General features: G+C 44.9%; 1 protein-coding gene across 1 annotated transcript in view; it reads left to right on the plus strand.

Moving 5' to 3' along the window:
• The window catches only part of LOC120895277, a 42,936-nt gene that overhangs the window by 17,617 nt on the left and 9,762 nt on the right, over nucleotides 1-15,557 (plus strand). The window contains exons 3-4 of the mRNA XM_040298464.1: nucleotides 10,397-10,565; nucleotides 10,730-10,861. Coding sequence (XP_040154398.1) covers nucleotides 10,397-10,565; nucleotides 10,730-10,861 — 301 coding nt within the window. The remainder of the gene's footprint in view (nucleotides 1-10,396; nucleotides 10,566-10,729; nucleotides 10,862-15,557) is intronic.

Genomic DNA, 15,557 nt, shown 5'->3' on the forward strand with positions numbered 1-15,557 from the left:
CTTTTCCCTCCGTCTTTCACTCACTTCCTGTGCGGACTTCTGTGTGTCACCCGTAACAAGGTTGAGCGAGCGGATGGATCGAACATCGACCAAAGCTCCGGGGATCGAATTGGATCGCGGCAGAACTTCCGATTCAAATATTTTTTTGTAAAACCAAGTATTTTAAATAATTCAAACGTGCGTTAATCCCTTTGGATGTAGATTTCGTACAAAAACATTCTTTCCACATGAGCAACAACATAAAGGTCGGCGAAAGTTACGTGGCGTTGCGAAATACATTATGCAAATGGAATGGAAACACTTTTCTAGGCGCAAATCAGGTGCAACGTTAATTTATGCGAACGAAAGTATTACAGCCGCACGCAACAAGCTCTCCGCCGGTAACGAGCGAACCCGACGTCACGGAAATGGCACGGAAAGCAACAAAATTCGAGTCGAGAATCGGTGACGGATATTGACACAACTGAATATCTGTGTCTGTTGCTGTGTGGGAATGTAGTATTTCTCAGCATTTTTGGAAATGGAGGTACTTACTGTACAGCTTTACCTCCCCCCGGGGAGGATCCGTTCTAAAATCTCACCCCAAATTCGGGGTGCGTTAAACGTTCGGACACGATTTTCTGTAAAAAAACCAAAGCTCCTTTCCCACATACACCTGTGACAAAGAGTGGCAAAGTGTTTGTGTTGAGGCCATTTAAGTACACATTTCCTACCGCTTCCTCCGTCATTGGTCAAACAATTCTAGAACGGTATTCTCCCTCCCGTTATTTCACAAAGATTTCTGCTGAACGATCGATACACGCTCGGGGTGGAGTGAATCGGTACATCCCGGTACACCCTTCCATGCATGCAACGGGCTGAGAAAGACATCAACGGGTGCACGGTAGACGAACCCGATTCTCACGCAGCGTGACACTCGCGCGCTCGCGGGACCGAATCCGATGATCGATATCCGGATCCGACTGTTTCGGCTATTTTCGGTTTTTCTTCCTCTCTATCTGGCCTTTCTTAAAAAAACAATAACAAGAGAATAAACGTGAAATTCCGGCCCAAAATTGAGGTCGTATGATGTGATCGTATTTCGTCTACATCTCGATCTCTCTCTAGCGTTGTTGTTGTGTAGATTGCTGTTAATTAATTGTAGCTCCGATTACTTCATCCACTGTCTCCACTGTCAAAACCTTGAGTGAAGAACGGATTTGAAGACAGCCTTAGCGCAACAGGCTTATCTCGCGAGCGAACGGGAGTTGCGTGTGATGAGATAAATTGAATAATCATCTTGCCGATCGGAACAAGATCTCATTCCACGTGGGTGGGGTTTTTGTGTTCGTGATGACCCCTACCGCATCAAGCCAATCAATTGTGACCGCTTCGAAATGACGCACTCATTTCGGCTCCCAGTGTGGTAGGTCGGCTCCCTGTAGACAACTCTTTCCCCCTGCGCAAATGTTCTGGTAATAAAAATCCTGTTACACATTGGGTGCGTCCACGGTGGGAAGCGCCGGATCCCGGGCAACTATCAAATGTGGGTCATCGCTGACCTGCATAAGCCGATAATGGGTGGGTAATCATAATCATCCACCATCGGAACCAACGGCGATCGGCGCTCTAAAGCATTGTGCCATCGATCGCGCGACCGGTGATCGGATACACAGGCAGACGAACAGGTTGCGCGGGAACGCACATTAAAGTGATGCACCGCCGGCGGGCAAACTGGGCGGGCGGAAGCCACAACTCCAAGCCACCAGTGTCCACATACCACATAATCGCTCACTCTCTGCTGCAGCTGCTGCTGGATGGGAAACCGATTGGAAGAGTGTTTTTACTCCAGTTTTTTCTGTTTTTATTTCTCCCAAAGGAAAAATCGACTCTTACGCTGTTCATTTTGCATGAAAACCTAATTGTGTAATATCGTAATATTATAATTTGGAGCGCTTTTCGTCCACTTTTCAAGCTGTGTTGGAGCTGCTTCCCTCAGTACTAATCGATCAGTTCATCAACGCTCATGTTTGTTTCCCGTGCGCATTAACGTGCTCAAAAGCGGTGCGCCGGTTGTTTCAAACGTTAACTCGATCGTCTTCCTCACTTTTTCCCCGACGATCGAGGGCCCGGGCGGTTAACATTAAACGAGATCAGCTACAAAACATCATCAACAGCATACAACAAAAAAAAACCACACGAGAGCCTTTTGTTTACCGTTAGCTTTATTAGTGGCCGCCTTCATTAATCCAACGCTCCCATTCCCTCCCGGCCGTGGTTCATCATCTTTTGCTCTATTAGCAAACTCGTTGTTATTATAATTAATAACATTCTATTACTTTGTGTGGCAGCTCATTAAACGTACTCCTCCAACAACGAAAGGATGCATTCTTCGCTGGCAGGAGCAGAGGAAAAACAAAAACTATAACGCCTGCTTGCCGCCTTTTGCATCTACGTTTCCGCATATTTTGATGCAAAAAAAAAAAACATAATTGTTGAACAAAAAAAGTGGAAGATCCAAACATACCTTACTCTACCGGGACTTCCTTTTTTGTGGAATTTTGCTAATGCAAACAAACTCACCACAGCAAAACAAAAAATCGCCCTTTCGCTAGTTGAATAATAACATACTTTAGCGTGCAAACAAAAGAGTAGCATCAGGAACAGAAAAAAAACCATAGCAATGCAAACAATTTCGCTCAGCATAATGCGGGTTGGCAATAATTTGATTAAAATGTTGTAAACATTATCGCAACATAAACAACATCAATTGGGCCCGCCCGATGGCGCTTAATCGTATGATCGTAAAGGATGTATAAAGCAGGTATTTTTTGTTAAAGTTTCTGTTGTTATTTTATGCTCACGCTTGTTTGTGCTAACCGGGAAGCTAGCGGGAGCATCGCGGAAAGTCCATTCAAACGATCGCTTTGTGTGAAACCGTTGGATCGTTTGCCCAAAGGGGTGGTTATGTTTTTTTGTTGTGTCTGTGCTACGCTTGCGCATGCTTTGGCGCTTAATTCATTTATTATTTTATGCTGCAGCTTAACCGGAGGGGGCCCCGTTTTCACCGGATGGCGCATTTCTCCGCCTGTAATCGAGCGGCAAACACGTGTACCAGTGGATGTTGAAGCGTTTTGTTTGAGTTAGCTGTTTATGTCTAGCGCGGAAGATTAATCGAGTAAGTGTGTGATCGAGTGGCGCTGGTGTGCGGGGTTCAGAAAGCGCAGAAAAATTTAAACGAAGAGATGTATGTAGAATGATGTAACAAGATGCTGTTAGTAACTAATTCATTAAATTCGCTTACAATTGAAATCAACGTTCACCTGTTTGTAGAACTAGAGAAGTTATCTAGTTGAATGGCATCTTTGTTATGTTTAATCTTTTATTTAATTTAATCATATCTTTCTTAATTGCAGTATCATGTTCAGTTCTGTTATGAACTTTTAATATCTACGATAGATCTAGTTTATCTTTTCAATAATTTTTCCAATTTCAATTTTTTTTCCAAAATTATCTTATTTCATCGTTTGGCTGGGTGCACATTTTTATTAATAATTTTGAGTTTTTTTCTGTAGAATCCGTCAGTTCATCATGTGTCTAATATGAATCGCATAATATCATTATAGCGTATTCCATGAAAACTACGGTCAATTTGACTTTCACTAGTCCCGCGAAGCATTCAGAAAAAGCCTAAGAGAACAGCAGTCCTTACAGTAGGATCATGACGATAAGTTTGACATTTTGTTATTTAATTTTCTGTTTTTATCAACTTCTCGTTCGTTTGCTGCAATTAATGTTGCCTTTCGCGTTCTGTCTTAGTATGGACCGAACCAGTATGTTAGCTTAAATAATAATGAAGTATTGAAGTAGATCACACATCCAATGCATTACGGGGTTTTCCAGCAGCTCCTCAGAGCTGTAGGGCACTTTATTGTCGCTTTCATACGTCAAATGAACTTAATGTAATGGGAATTGGACTCTACATTACCCTTATTGGATAAATGTAATAGGAATTTCCAAGGAGCCTGTCCAACAAGGATGCTATAGAGTCAAATTTCCAACATATGAAGTTCACTTCCAATAGGAAAGAGTCAAGGAAGTGTTCAACAACTATGAGAACCTTTGGAAAACCCAGTAAATAAACAATTTAAATAAAATAAACAAAAAAGAATTTAACTAATTTTTTTTCTTAATCCTTCCCTGTATGGTTTCATGGTCCAGCTACTCACTACAGCTCTCAGCTACACATTGATGAACCAGAACTATCTTTTGAACAAATGATCATTAAATTGATATCTTTATTATTTCCTGCGTCTATTAATTTTCACCTGCAAATTATACGTCAAATCTCACCCGCTCTGAAATTAAACATGACGCACGGATGTATTAAAACACTTCCCAGATTTCGTCATGCTAAAGCTCCACTCCTTCCCCAGAGGTAAACGACCGCTCTAAAACAGCTTCCAGACATACAAATAAGCAGCAGCAGCAGCACAAAAAATCACTCTCCAAATCGCTACCCACCAACGCACTTTCACCGTGGGTGCGTTTCCCTTAATTTCCCTGGGACTGGGAGCGCCACTAGGTGGGTGCTGAAACTTCCTTGATTTCTTTTCCGTTTGCATACACGAACACGAGAACCAAGCAGCGATCTCCCCACTGACCACAACAATGCTTGCAGCCGCCAATGACCGCCACCGCCAACGAGTGTGACATTTGACTCGTAAGTGTGGCGCCCCCGACTCGCGAAAGTATCAAAAAGCTCAACTCTCTTTCTGTGTGTGTTGGAGGACAACAATAGCCCATTATTAGCACTCAAACACTTGGCCACCAAAGGGGGGAGGGTTGAGCTCGATTATCATCACCATCGGTGGACACCGTTGCGCTTCCGGTGTGAACCGACTACGTGCGAAATGCGTCGAAAATTGTCATCTTTCCCATCATCATCATCATCTAGCGACAGGGTGGAGGAGAAGAAAAACATAAGCGAAAGTTTTAACCCCTCAAAATTGACCCTTTTGTTGGGGGGTGTGTGTATGTGTATGTGTGTGATTTTGAACCGGGCGTGCAGAATCACGATTGCTTTCACACATTACCCGAACCTTTCCTGTTTCGGTGATTTTTGTGATTGCGCCCGATTACGATGGCCGCGGCTGCCTTCATAATGTCGTTGCGTTATGGGTACACGCATTCTTTCCCGCCCGATCATCACTTTCACTTGGTGGATATGGGGGGGGAGGGGGGGAGAATTATTATTGTGACCGTGTGATAACGCGCGAAACACATTGATGCACGCTTTCTCGGGAGTCTGTTTTTTTCGGGAGCTAATTTCTTTCTGATCCACGGGTGCTGGAGGTCACTGACAGTGGCGCCCGGAGGTTCACAGGGCTGACTGGTAAAAGGGGGTGAAATTGTTTCTTATTGTTGTTGGTAAAGTGTTTTCGGTGTGGACGATTTGTTTCGATCGTCGCTTAATCGTACCAGCTGGTGGAGAAATCTCGCCTAATCGTGGCTGCTGGCTGTGACTGCTGCTGGGAAATCTTGAACAGAGAAGGCCAGACCAGACAATGAACAAAACGTGTGATAAGCGTTGAAATTGTTTTTGAACTGCATATTAAAGTGTGCCTTGTAATCCTTTTCCATTTTGATTATTAAGGTCTTATTAAGGGGGTGCTTAATTTAATTATTTTCTTACAGCCATTCCATAATTCAGTCTCTTTTTGCAATGGGATCAGTTATTATTTTATTTAAAAAAAAAACAATATACATGTTTAACTAGTAAATCTTCAAGCTATTTTATTATCTCACCATTCCACCTGTCGCACTCCATTTTATTCCAAACGAACAGTATCGAAAGTAATTTACGAGCTCATGCAGCTCATGCTAACGAATCCTCAGCCAGCAATCGTGCAGGAATGCCGCATTAACGCCATACATATCACACCACACAGCAACAGGTAGCATACGTTTAGTCATCGTCCAATTTTAAAGGGTCCGGTTCTGCCTAAAATTGATGGTCAGGTGTAAAACATGCATACCGGATCGAACGAGCACCGTGAGCCGTCCCGGCACGAGTACACGCCGTCATACCAATACCCTTCGCGTCATGGCTAACGGTACAACCGTGCTTCGGTATGCTCCCAATGCTGCAGAAGAGCGAAAAGAAACAACAGCGAAAGATCAATTGAGTTCTTGTCCATCTTTAGGAGTCAGGTACAGTATTTCTTACGAACCCGGGCGGGGGGCAGCGATTTGGGCGATAACTTTGCATGACAAACCATCGTCGTTACGCTTTCCACCGTAGGGCGGGCAACCCTTGCCGTGAGAATGCATGCAAGCGAATGGAAACATCTTTTGAACTTGTCTAGAAAACAAAAAGAAAACATCAACCATTTGGCCCCGGGAGAACGTGTCGAAAAGCGTGTATCCCTTGTGGCCTCTGTGCGGGGCGGTTTCGCTTGACCAGCGGCAGCACTGCACGTTTTGACACGCGTGTGTAAGAAGTGTGTGTGTGTGTGTCAGTAACATTGACACGTAAAACGGATTGCAACTGGTGCCGAACGAACCGGGGGCCATACGTTCGTTCTGGATCGTACGGGGTATCGTTTTGCATATTAAGGGGAAAAGAATACGGTTACGCACGTGCAATGGGGTTTCGGGCGCGGTTTGGGAGATGGATGGCTCATTTTAATGTGGGTCATGAATCTTGAAATGTAGAAAAAACAGCACTACGATAGCTCATCGAGCTTTAGACATCAGGAGAAGCTAGAACTTGGAATAATAATTGTCTTAAAGAGGATTCAAGATAGATTGGAAAGAAGTAACTCTATAAATTGACAAGGAAAAGACACACCCAGTGAGGTAATAAATATTGAAGTCATTTAAAATCAAAATTTGGAGTTGCTGGGTGTACAAGACTAACGTCACCACTACATTATGGACAGGTTTACAGATCGTTGGTATTATATTAAAGAACTAAACATAACTAAACATAACTAAATATAATGTAGTGCACATTTATGAACGACTAAATCTATCTCCTCAACGATGATGAAATGTACTTTGCAAACAACCTAAGAACACATATTCAAATTCCCAGACTAACTCCTGCTAGTTCTGGAAACCGAAGAATATTAATGAGATGTTCAGACCTCCAGAAGCTGTTTTAACAATTTTTTGCTTCAGCAGTACCCGCTGCTAGTCTACTACAGCAAGCAAATTTGTGTTCCAGACTTTCCCTCTGAGGACAAAACGAACATTGATTGGAAGTCCTTCTTCCCGTCCCAAAACAAGAACTCTTCATGTGAGACTTTCCCATGTACTAGTATGTACAAAGTAACTCAATGTTGTTCTGTTAAGGCAAAACTGGTAATATTTTCCCAGATTCTGGTTCAGCAGAGTTGTTGATTATCTTGTACTACTTTGGAATCTGGTATCCTGTCCACAAGCCAGTTGTCTTACCTCAATTCTTAGATAGATTTACAGCATCTTCTTCGTCAATTTCATATTCATATCTCGTCTCAATTGTAGTTTTGATCAATGTAGAACACGCTTAGCGCAATAGACTAACAACTGAGCCTTAAAGCTGTGTTCCAAGCGCAAAAAAATAAAACCTCAAGATATACCAATTTTAATATTCTAACATTTGTAGTATTTTTAGAGTACTAAGATACTACTACAGTTTGCTCTCTTGGGTAATTCCCACCTTCAAAAGGGATCACTTTCTATTGCGGAATGAACCAACAACAACGTTTCTATTTGATTGACAATCACCTTGACCGTTGGTTTGTTGACGCATTTAAGCGCCACCCAGAAATTAATACCACCACCATCCCCCAAACACACAGATACGTCAATTATCTCGATACACTTGACCGGTTGGTGTGGTCGTGCGACGTGTGAGAAATGTTCCCTGCCCGATACACATCTAAATAAAGCCATCATTCCACATCATTTGCTTCGCGGCAATGTGACAAGGAATGCTGCAGCAGCGATAGACAGACATCCGGCCAATGTTCCCTTTCAATGGCAAAAAAAGCAACAGTGGCAACCGGTGGCTGTCACAAACCTGCCAACCCTCACTGCCACTGCTCCACTCGTGTGTCGTTCGTCACCGCATTAATGAAGGAAAACTAACACACCATTAAGCTCGTCAATGGTGGTTTGTTTAAGCGGCCAGAAGATACAAAACGGGAGAGCAAAGGAACAGCAAAAAAAACAACAGCTAGAAACAGGTACAGCCACAGCCGGGAAACTGGGGAGGAAATCAATGCAATCCAAAACCCCTTTTACCTTCCGCAACCGGCTATCAAATTAGGTCAAACACTCAGGCACAGTGTGCAAGCATTCAGCCAGTGAGAGCGTTTTGCGCAAATCGAGTACGGCGGCTCAAGTGCAACACAGGCGCACTTCTGGAATGCTTCTTTGCTTTCTGGAAGCAAACGAAGGCGAAAATGAGGAACCAGTCGCTTCCCCAGCGAGCTGGCACCGATTTGTGCCCCGTACCAAACCTACTGGTCCTAGTTACCAATGTCTATCACCTGTGCGCTGGCACAGTGGCAAACAAGCACATACACACAAAAACCTCACGATTGCCATCCAACTGTAACTTTGTCCAAATAGATTTAGCTGGACCGTTTGGTGGAAGTGGAGTCCCAAGTCGGATCGGTTGAGTTTCGTTTCAAGTTTGGCATTTGCTCCTGTGGAGTTGCACTGGTTCTGTTTGACCTATTTATTGGCTCGAGGAGAGTCGCTGTGCTAGAAGGGCTTAGCAAAAACACAAGCACACACACATGATAGCTGGAAGTTTGCATGACCGTTTGCGCACCGGCCCAGAATCGCAAACCGGGAGAAACAGGTTCCTGTGCGGATGCCTTCTGGAATCTCGGAACCCGCACCATGGCATCCTGGCCGATCCCCCGGCACTTTGCAACACGATCTGTCGTGCATCGACTTTCGTGCCACCAAGACGGGGAGGCGGGAAGATGGGAAGCAATGCCTCATGCTCTCCCGTTAAAGTCATCGAGATTAAATCCATTATGAGTTCACATGTTTGATCACGATCGGGACACGTTTTCTAGCACCGTAGCAGCACAGTGCAGCGTTTTCGTTTTCCATTCAGAAGCAAATCCCTGCCGGAGAGGGGTGCGGAATCTTTCCGCTATATATGGGTTTGTCTTCGGGGTCTTCGGGAACAGGGCTAGGGACAGGACATGTGTACGTGCGCGTGCAGTTGGCTTTCTCCCGTGGTCCCGGGTGCAGCACCTACTTTCCTTCGGGCGCGATCACGAATGAAGGTCATGCAGGAGGATGCCGTGGGGCAGGATCTTTCCAAACAACACTGGCGGAAGGTGGCAACGGCATCGTTCACCACAACGGCAACAAAAAAGGCAGCAGGCGCAATTCGATAGGGGTCCGCTGCTAACGGTGCAATCGTGATGCACTTTTTCCCTCCATATGAAATTATCCGACCTCCCGCCTGTTGCGCTCTGTGGGAGCTCCTGGCTGGGGGAAAAGGTGGCAACGCGAACGTAACGTATCGTCAGCTGGCATGAATGAGACGGCCCTTACGGGCTTCTAATTTGGTTCATTAATGAGATGGAATGGATTGGGCGTGTTTTGGAATTAAAACAAACCGTGCTTGGTGCGAGATAGGAATCACCTCTTGCCCGAACACGAAACAGAGTGGCTTTGATTTGTTTATAAATTTGTGAGGTTAGGATTATCCGAAGAGTGCATATGTGTAAGTGAAGTGGGAAGGTTTTGCCGCTAGATGGTAGTAGGGAGCTGTTAGTCAAATCTTAGTGTATCAAACGCGCTGTTGATGTGTAGCAATTTAGGTTATAATTAAAGATTAATCCTCAATAATTGCCGAAAATATCATCAAGAACATCACTTAGAATGATTCTTACTCTGATTTTCTCATGATATACGTTCAATTGTTTCATTCATTACGGAAATTATAAGAATTATAGTAGAGAGTTTACCTTAAACGTGTCTCCGAACTGACTTTCTTACTTGGTGCAAAAGTAAATCTCAGAGAGGCTGCTGAATTGGATCACGGTATTTGAGAAGACCTAGACTGCTTATAATGTGTAACATTCATGAAGATCCTTGTATAAAAAATACATAAAATGATCATATTTTTCTCACCAGATGGCGTTAAGTGTCTAATCGAGGAACTACGAGTTTACTTAATAAAATACATCAAGATTCTGTACTTATCGTAACATCTTCAAAATTAAACAAGCAAACGTCATCGATGTCTGAAAAATATTAACTTGTTTCAACGATTAACTATGATTCTGATGCATAGTTCTATGTGATCTGATATACATTAGTTACTAGTTAGAAAAGCATCAAGCAACGAAACTACCAACGCTCTAACGCTCTCCTTTCTTCACTTCTCAAATTTCAGCTAATGATAGGCACGACGGCAATGGCCGCGGACCGACTGCTGCTGGGCGACACCTGCCAGCACGACATGGACTGTTCTGACAGCGTCAAGGGCAGCTACTGCACCCTGGAGGGCATCTGCGAGTGCAGTCCGTTCTTCGTGCGGCTTAACGAGTCTTCCTGTCTACCATGTACGTACGGTGCTACCGACCTCTGCGCACTGATTCCGCCATGGGAAACATTTTTGACTGCCCATCCCCGAAAAATAGACAGAGACCTACATCGGTGTGTAGAGCGTTGCATTTAATTAATCTTTCCACCCGTCCCGTTTTCGTGTCTCTTTTACGCACAACAGCTCAGCTGCTGGAGAGCGAATGTAGCCTGTCCGAGCAGTGTTCGATGCGTGTGGCCAACAGTAGCTGCATCGGTGGTCGCTGCCAGTGCGACGGAGGGTTTCTACAGTTCCGCAAACATACCTGTCTTTCGCGTAAGTATCTTCCCATTTCCTCTTTGCTTTTGCCCGTTCGTTTTTTTTTTTTTTTGTTGTAGCTTGTTTGAAGGGGCCGAATCGTGTGTATCAATTTATCCCACCGATACCGACGATCAGTGCTGCCGCAATCTCAGCCCCAGCCAACCAGTTATGGGTGCTGCTGTTTCCCCAATTTCGCTAGCTTGACCCCGTTATTGGACGAACGGGGACCCCGGGGGGGATGGCTTGACCCTCACGCGATGCTACTACCGCGCTGGGTGACCAACTTTTTGCCAACCCGATACCATGCCAATAATGCACCACCAAGAGTCGTCATCGAAGCAATAGCACAAACAACAACAAAAATCGCACATGACACGAGCCTGCGATGCATTCGAAATCAGGCCGCTCATGCAAATTTGTTGCCACCAGTTAGAAAGTATGCGTACGTGAACATTTCTCAAGAATTATGAGTCAGTCTTCGCATTGTGGGGTGTCTTGGTTTCATTTTCCGCTTATTGATGGAAACCGGAAAGCCGGAAAACGTGACGAGAAGCTTCGACGGATCGCTGATACCACAATTATTCACACATTTAGCCCACCCAAAGGGACCTTTCCTGAGGGATCATCATCAATACATAAAACGGGCCTGACAGTTAGCGGAATCAGTTTACGAAATGAATTGATTGACGTCAACGCCGAGACAGGCAAAGGGCGAATGAAGCGTCCAACCGTGTTGACTGATTGTGGAAACGATCGTATTGACTCCCCAATGCGAGGAAAATGCTTACGAAGAATTCCATCCACTCTGAACATGACAGGACAATCGTTAGTTATAGACAGTTTAGAGATGTTGGGAAACAAACATCAAGGGCGCATGTTTTGTCGCATGTTCTTCTCTGCTGGTTGTACAGGAATTTCCAGCATAACTAATAGACATGTCTCGCTATTGAATGGCATTAAAATCCTGTCGAGATGTACAGTTATAGCGGAACTACAGGAACATTAATGTACAACATGTTGGCATCCTTCAAATTGCCCTTCAACGGCGGCAGTGATTTAATATTTACGCATTTGCAAAACATCTTTAAATATAATAAAAACAGACCTTATTGATGCTACATGTTTCTTCTAGCTAGCAAAATTCTTGACCAACACGCTTCTATTGCTGATTTGTTCCCAATATCTACGACTCATGGCTCTTGTAGTGCGTCCTCATTAATTGCCCACTCCCGGGTGGTTAGGTCACGGAATGGGGGGGGGGGGAAACCGATTTGCCGATTGACACACACCACTCCAAAGATTCCAGAGATAATGAGCACCGGCCGAACAATGGCATTTATCCCATCTCCTTCGAAGGCTTGCTTCTTCGCTTGCAGGCACGCGCTCGACCGTAAACCGATCTTTGATTCTTATGGTTTAGGGAAAACTTTTTTTTTGGTTCCCCATTCCCCTTAATGCGCTAACTAGAGCCGAGCTTTATGGTTTGTTTTTGGACGCTATTCTAGGGTGGCGCAGGACAGGAGGCAAATCTTGGACGCAAAATTGCCTCAAATCATGGCCATTCACTGTTCGAATGCGGGACCTAATAAGCAATGGATGCGTGTGATTAAGCCTTATCTGGGATGGCTTGTTGGCTTTCGTGTTTTTTTGGGTTCGCAAATTTGTTTTCTTTTCTTTCTCCGATTCTGGCCGCCACATCGGAGACGGAAATGGATGGAAAAGTCTGCTAATGGTGTGTGTGTGTGGTTTGTGTTCTGGTGTGTACAGTGCAACCGTTCACTCGCGTGTTCCGGCGCGCTTCGCCTGTGTGAGCGTGTACGAATGTTACGCGTAATTTAACGTCACCGCCACGTTTCTGTACCACTCCGTTCTATGTCACAGGCTTATGACCTGGTCCGTCAGGCGACCTAATGAGCGCGAGCTGCTTCCCCGTTTTCCGGTCAACGCCGGATCCATGACGTGACAGCAACCGTCAACGTTCCGCGCGGTACCAGGAACAATGGTATTGCACCATCATCATCGTCGTCGTCGTCGTCGTCATCACCGCTGTCGCTCTCCCCACTTATGCTGAATGGGTTCGGGCGGACGGAAGGGGGCTTTATGTCGGCAAACACGCCGGACATAAGTGCGGGACCAACACAGATTGGTCCAATTTTGATGCCTACCCCAGCATGTGAAGCATGTGAGCCGGACCTGCACCACACCCTGCACCAAGCACCAGCCGTTGCATTTGTGTATCTGTGTGTGTGTGTTGGGAGAAATCTCGCTCACAGCAGCGACAGTAATAGTGGACGATTAGCGATGTTTTACCGAAATAATGAACACACACAAACGCTTGGAGTGGGGTACAAAGCAAAAAAAAAAAATGGGAGCAAAACGGTGGAGCTTGATGCTGCTGCGGCAGCTGCTGGCCACTACGAGCAGCATGGAATGGAAGCATACGTTTGTCTATTATCGATTTGAAGTGGATTCATTGCTCGGCTGGGCTATTAGGAATGTGGAGCACATGCACAATGATCGACAATTAGCTACAGCGAGCTACAAGTGGAGAGTAGCTGAGGTAATCGATCCTCGATCTCTGTTGACAATTAATATTGGAAGATTTGTTGGTTCATCTCTAACATGGTTTTCTAATGTTCCATAAAACAACAAAGGGCATAGACCCTCAAAGCTACAAATTTGTTCTCCTTCTATTTAAAGTGGCATTTACCTGCACATAATGCACTTCCTACGTGGATTTAATAACACAGGAAATCACCTTTGGGAGAGCAATCTAATAATAGTTTTGGGTTTTGCGTGGCATTTTTAAAACAAACAAATCTTCGTTTTTAATCCGCGATGGTTCGCGTCGCTTTCACCCAGGAAATGAAGCTTCGTAATACCCACTCTAAAGCCTACCCAAAGAACAATACCGATCACTAGGTACCAGATCAATGACTCAGTCAGTGAAAGTGGTGAGGCTTCCTATTTTGGAGAAAAATCCAAACAGGATACGCACACGTCTAATTTTCATCTACTTAAGTAGCAGCTTGCGGGTCATCCGATCACGTCTAGTATTAATCACTTCTCGTAAAAATCAATCAATCGACCATTTTTTCGAGGGCTTTAGATGATGTGGAACGGTCGATCAGTTCCTTCTTTGCGGGCAGTGAAACTTTGCACCGTCAAACACTTTCTCCACCAAACGCGCGAGTCCACGTGCGCTTTTGCCGCCCCGATGTGGTGCATGGAAATTCGCGCGTGCAAAACTACAACAAAGCAACCTGGAAGCAATAACAACAACCCAAAAACCCGTGCCGTGACCTCGAAAAAGACCCGGCAGCTATCAAAAAGGAGCACTCACACGCCATTTTCCCACGCGGGCTCGTTTGTAATGGACTTTTTTTTTGTAGTTGTTGTTGCACAAATTATGCTATGCACCAGATTGAGGGTAGTAATGTACACTGGTTTGTTGGGTTTTTTTGCACATCATCATGATTAACAAGCCACGTGGAAAAGGAGGCTGCTGCAGTTGAACGGCGGAAATGAAAAGCGTCTTGTTTTGGGTTGCTGTTTTACTCTCAAAGTGGTTTGAGAAATAGATATGATGTTTTTTTGTGGGTAAAAGCTTTGTTTTGGTAGTGATTTATCATTCATCAGACAAAAAAGGCAACTGTTGTTTTGTTTTAATGCAATTATTCGACTTTCTTTTTGTGTGCGCAAAAAAGTGCATTAAATTATTGAAGCCGTTTGAGCTATATATTTTGCACGCAATAAACGATCGTTTTGCTGAAATTATTATCTGGAAGCAAGCAAGTAATTGCGCGCAATCTTCCTCCACACCAAGACACCACAGAGCCCTTTTTAAGATTTAACTGCAATAACTGTAGCCCGTCAGGAAGGGTGATCGATTTCACCATTACCTTAAACATCGCTTCAACCGGTTCGCCGGCAAAGCACGGTCTGTAATAGTAGACGTGAAATCAGTTAATTCTATTAAGCGCAAAACCCCATCCCTCCAGCACGTTCTGCATTCTGTCTGGGCGTCTGCAGCACTCCCCGTACCGGCACAGCCCTCTTTGGATGTGGCCTATGCTAATGCTCCGCGGAGGCCTTGGTGCGCTGCGTGCCGGTCGTGAACTTGAACTTTCCCGGCACCGGATGAGCATCTCTACCTCGATTACAGCTTGCGGGCGTACAAAAAAAAGGGAACGATCGTAGGGCGGTTTGCAGGGTAATCGGTAAGAAAAGAGGGCGGGGGGGGTGGGGGGAATTATAATCAAAAACCACAACCCCGGGTACGCCCAATCAACCGGAGCGCGCTGCATTCTTCTGCGCTTTGTGGCTTCCTCGGCAGACGCACAGCAGCGCACAAGTGCGCCTTTCCATTATAAGGCGGTAATGATCACGAAAATTACATAATTCAACAAACGCCCCCCATCCAATGCCGCAAACCCTCTCTCGCTTTGTTCCTTTCATTTGTTTTGGTATGGCGTTCCGTACCGTAAGAATTTCTTTTCCAATTCGATCGAAAAAAAACGCTCTAAAATCGGAGCGGATATTCGATTACCCACGCGCAGGTTGATCTTTCGGGTGCTACAATTATGATGCTGCTGATGCTGCTCCTGGGCGATACAACAATACAGCACAAATGGCGTTTATTTGAGTCAGACACCCGCGCTGACTACGCTCTAACGGGAAAGGGAAGGGATTTATTTAAACTCTTAACACC

Source organism: Anopheles arabiensis, chromosome 2 (genome assembly GCF_016920715.1).
Source record: "Anopheles arabiensis isolate DONGOLA chromosome 2, AaraD3, whole genome shotgun sequence".
NCBI lineage: Eukaryota > Metazoa > Arthropoda > Insecta > Diptera > Culicidae > Anopheles > Anopheles arabiensis.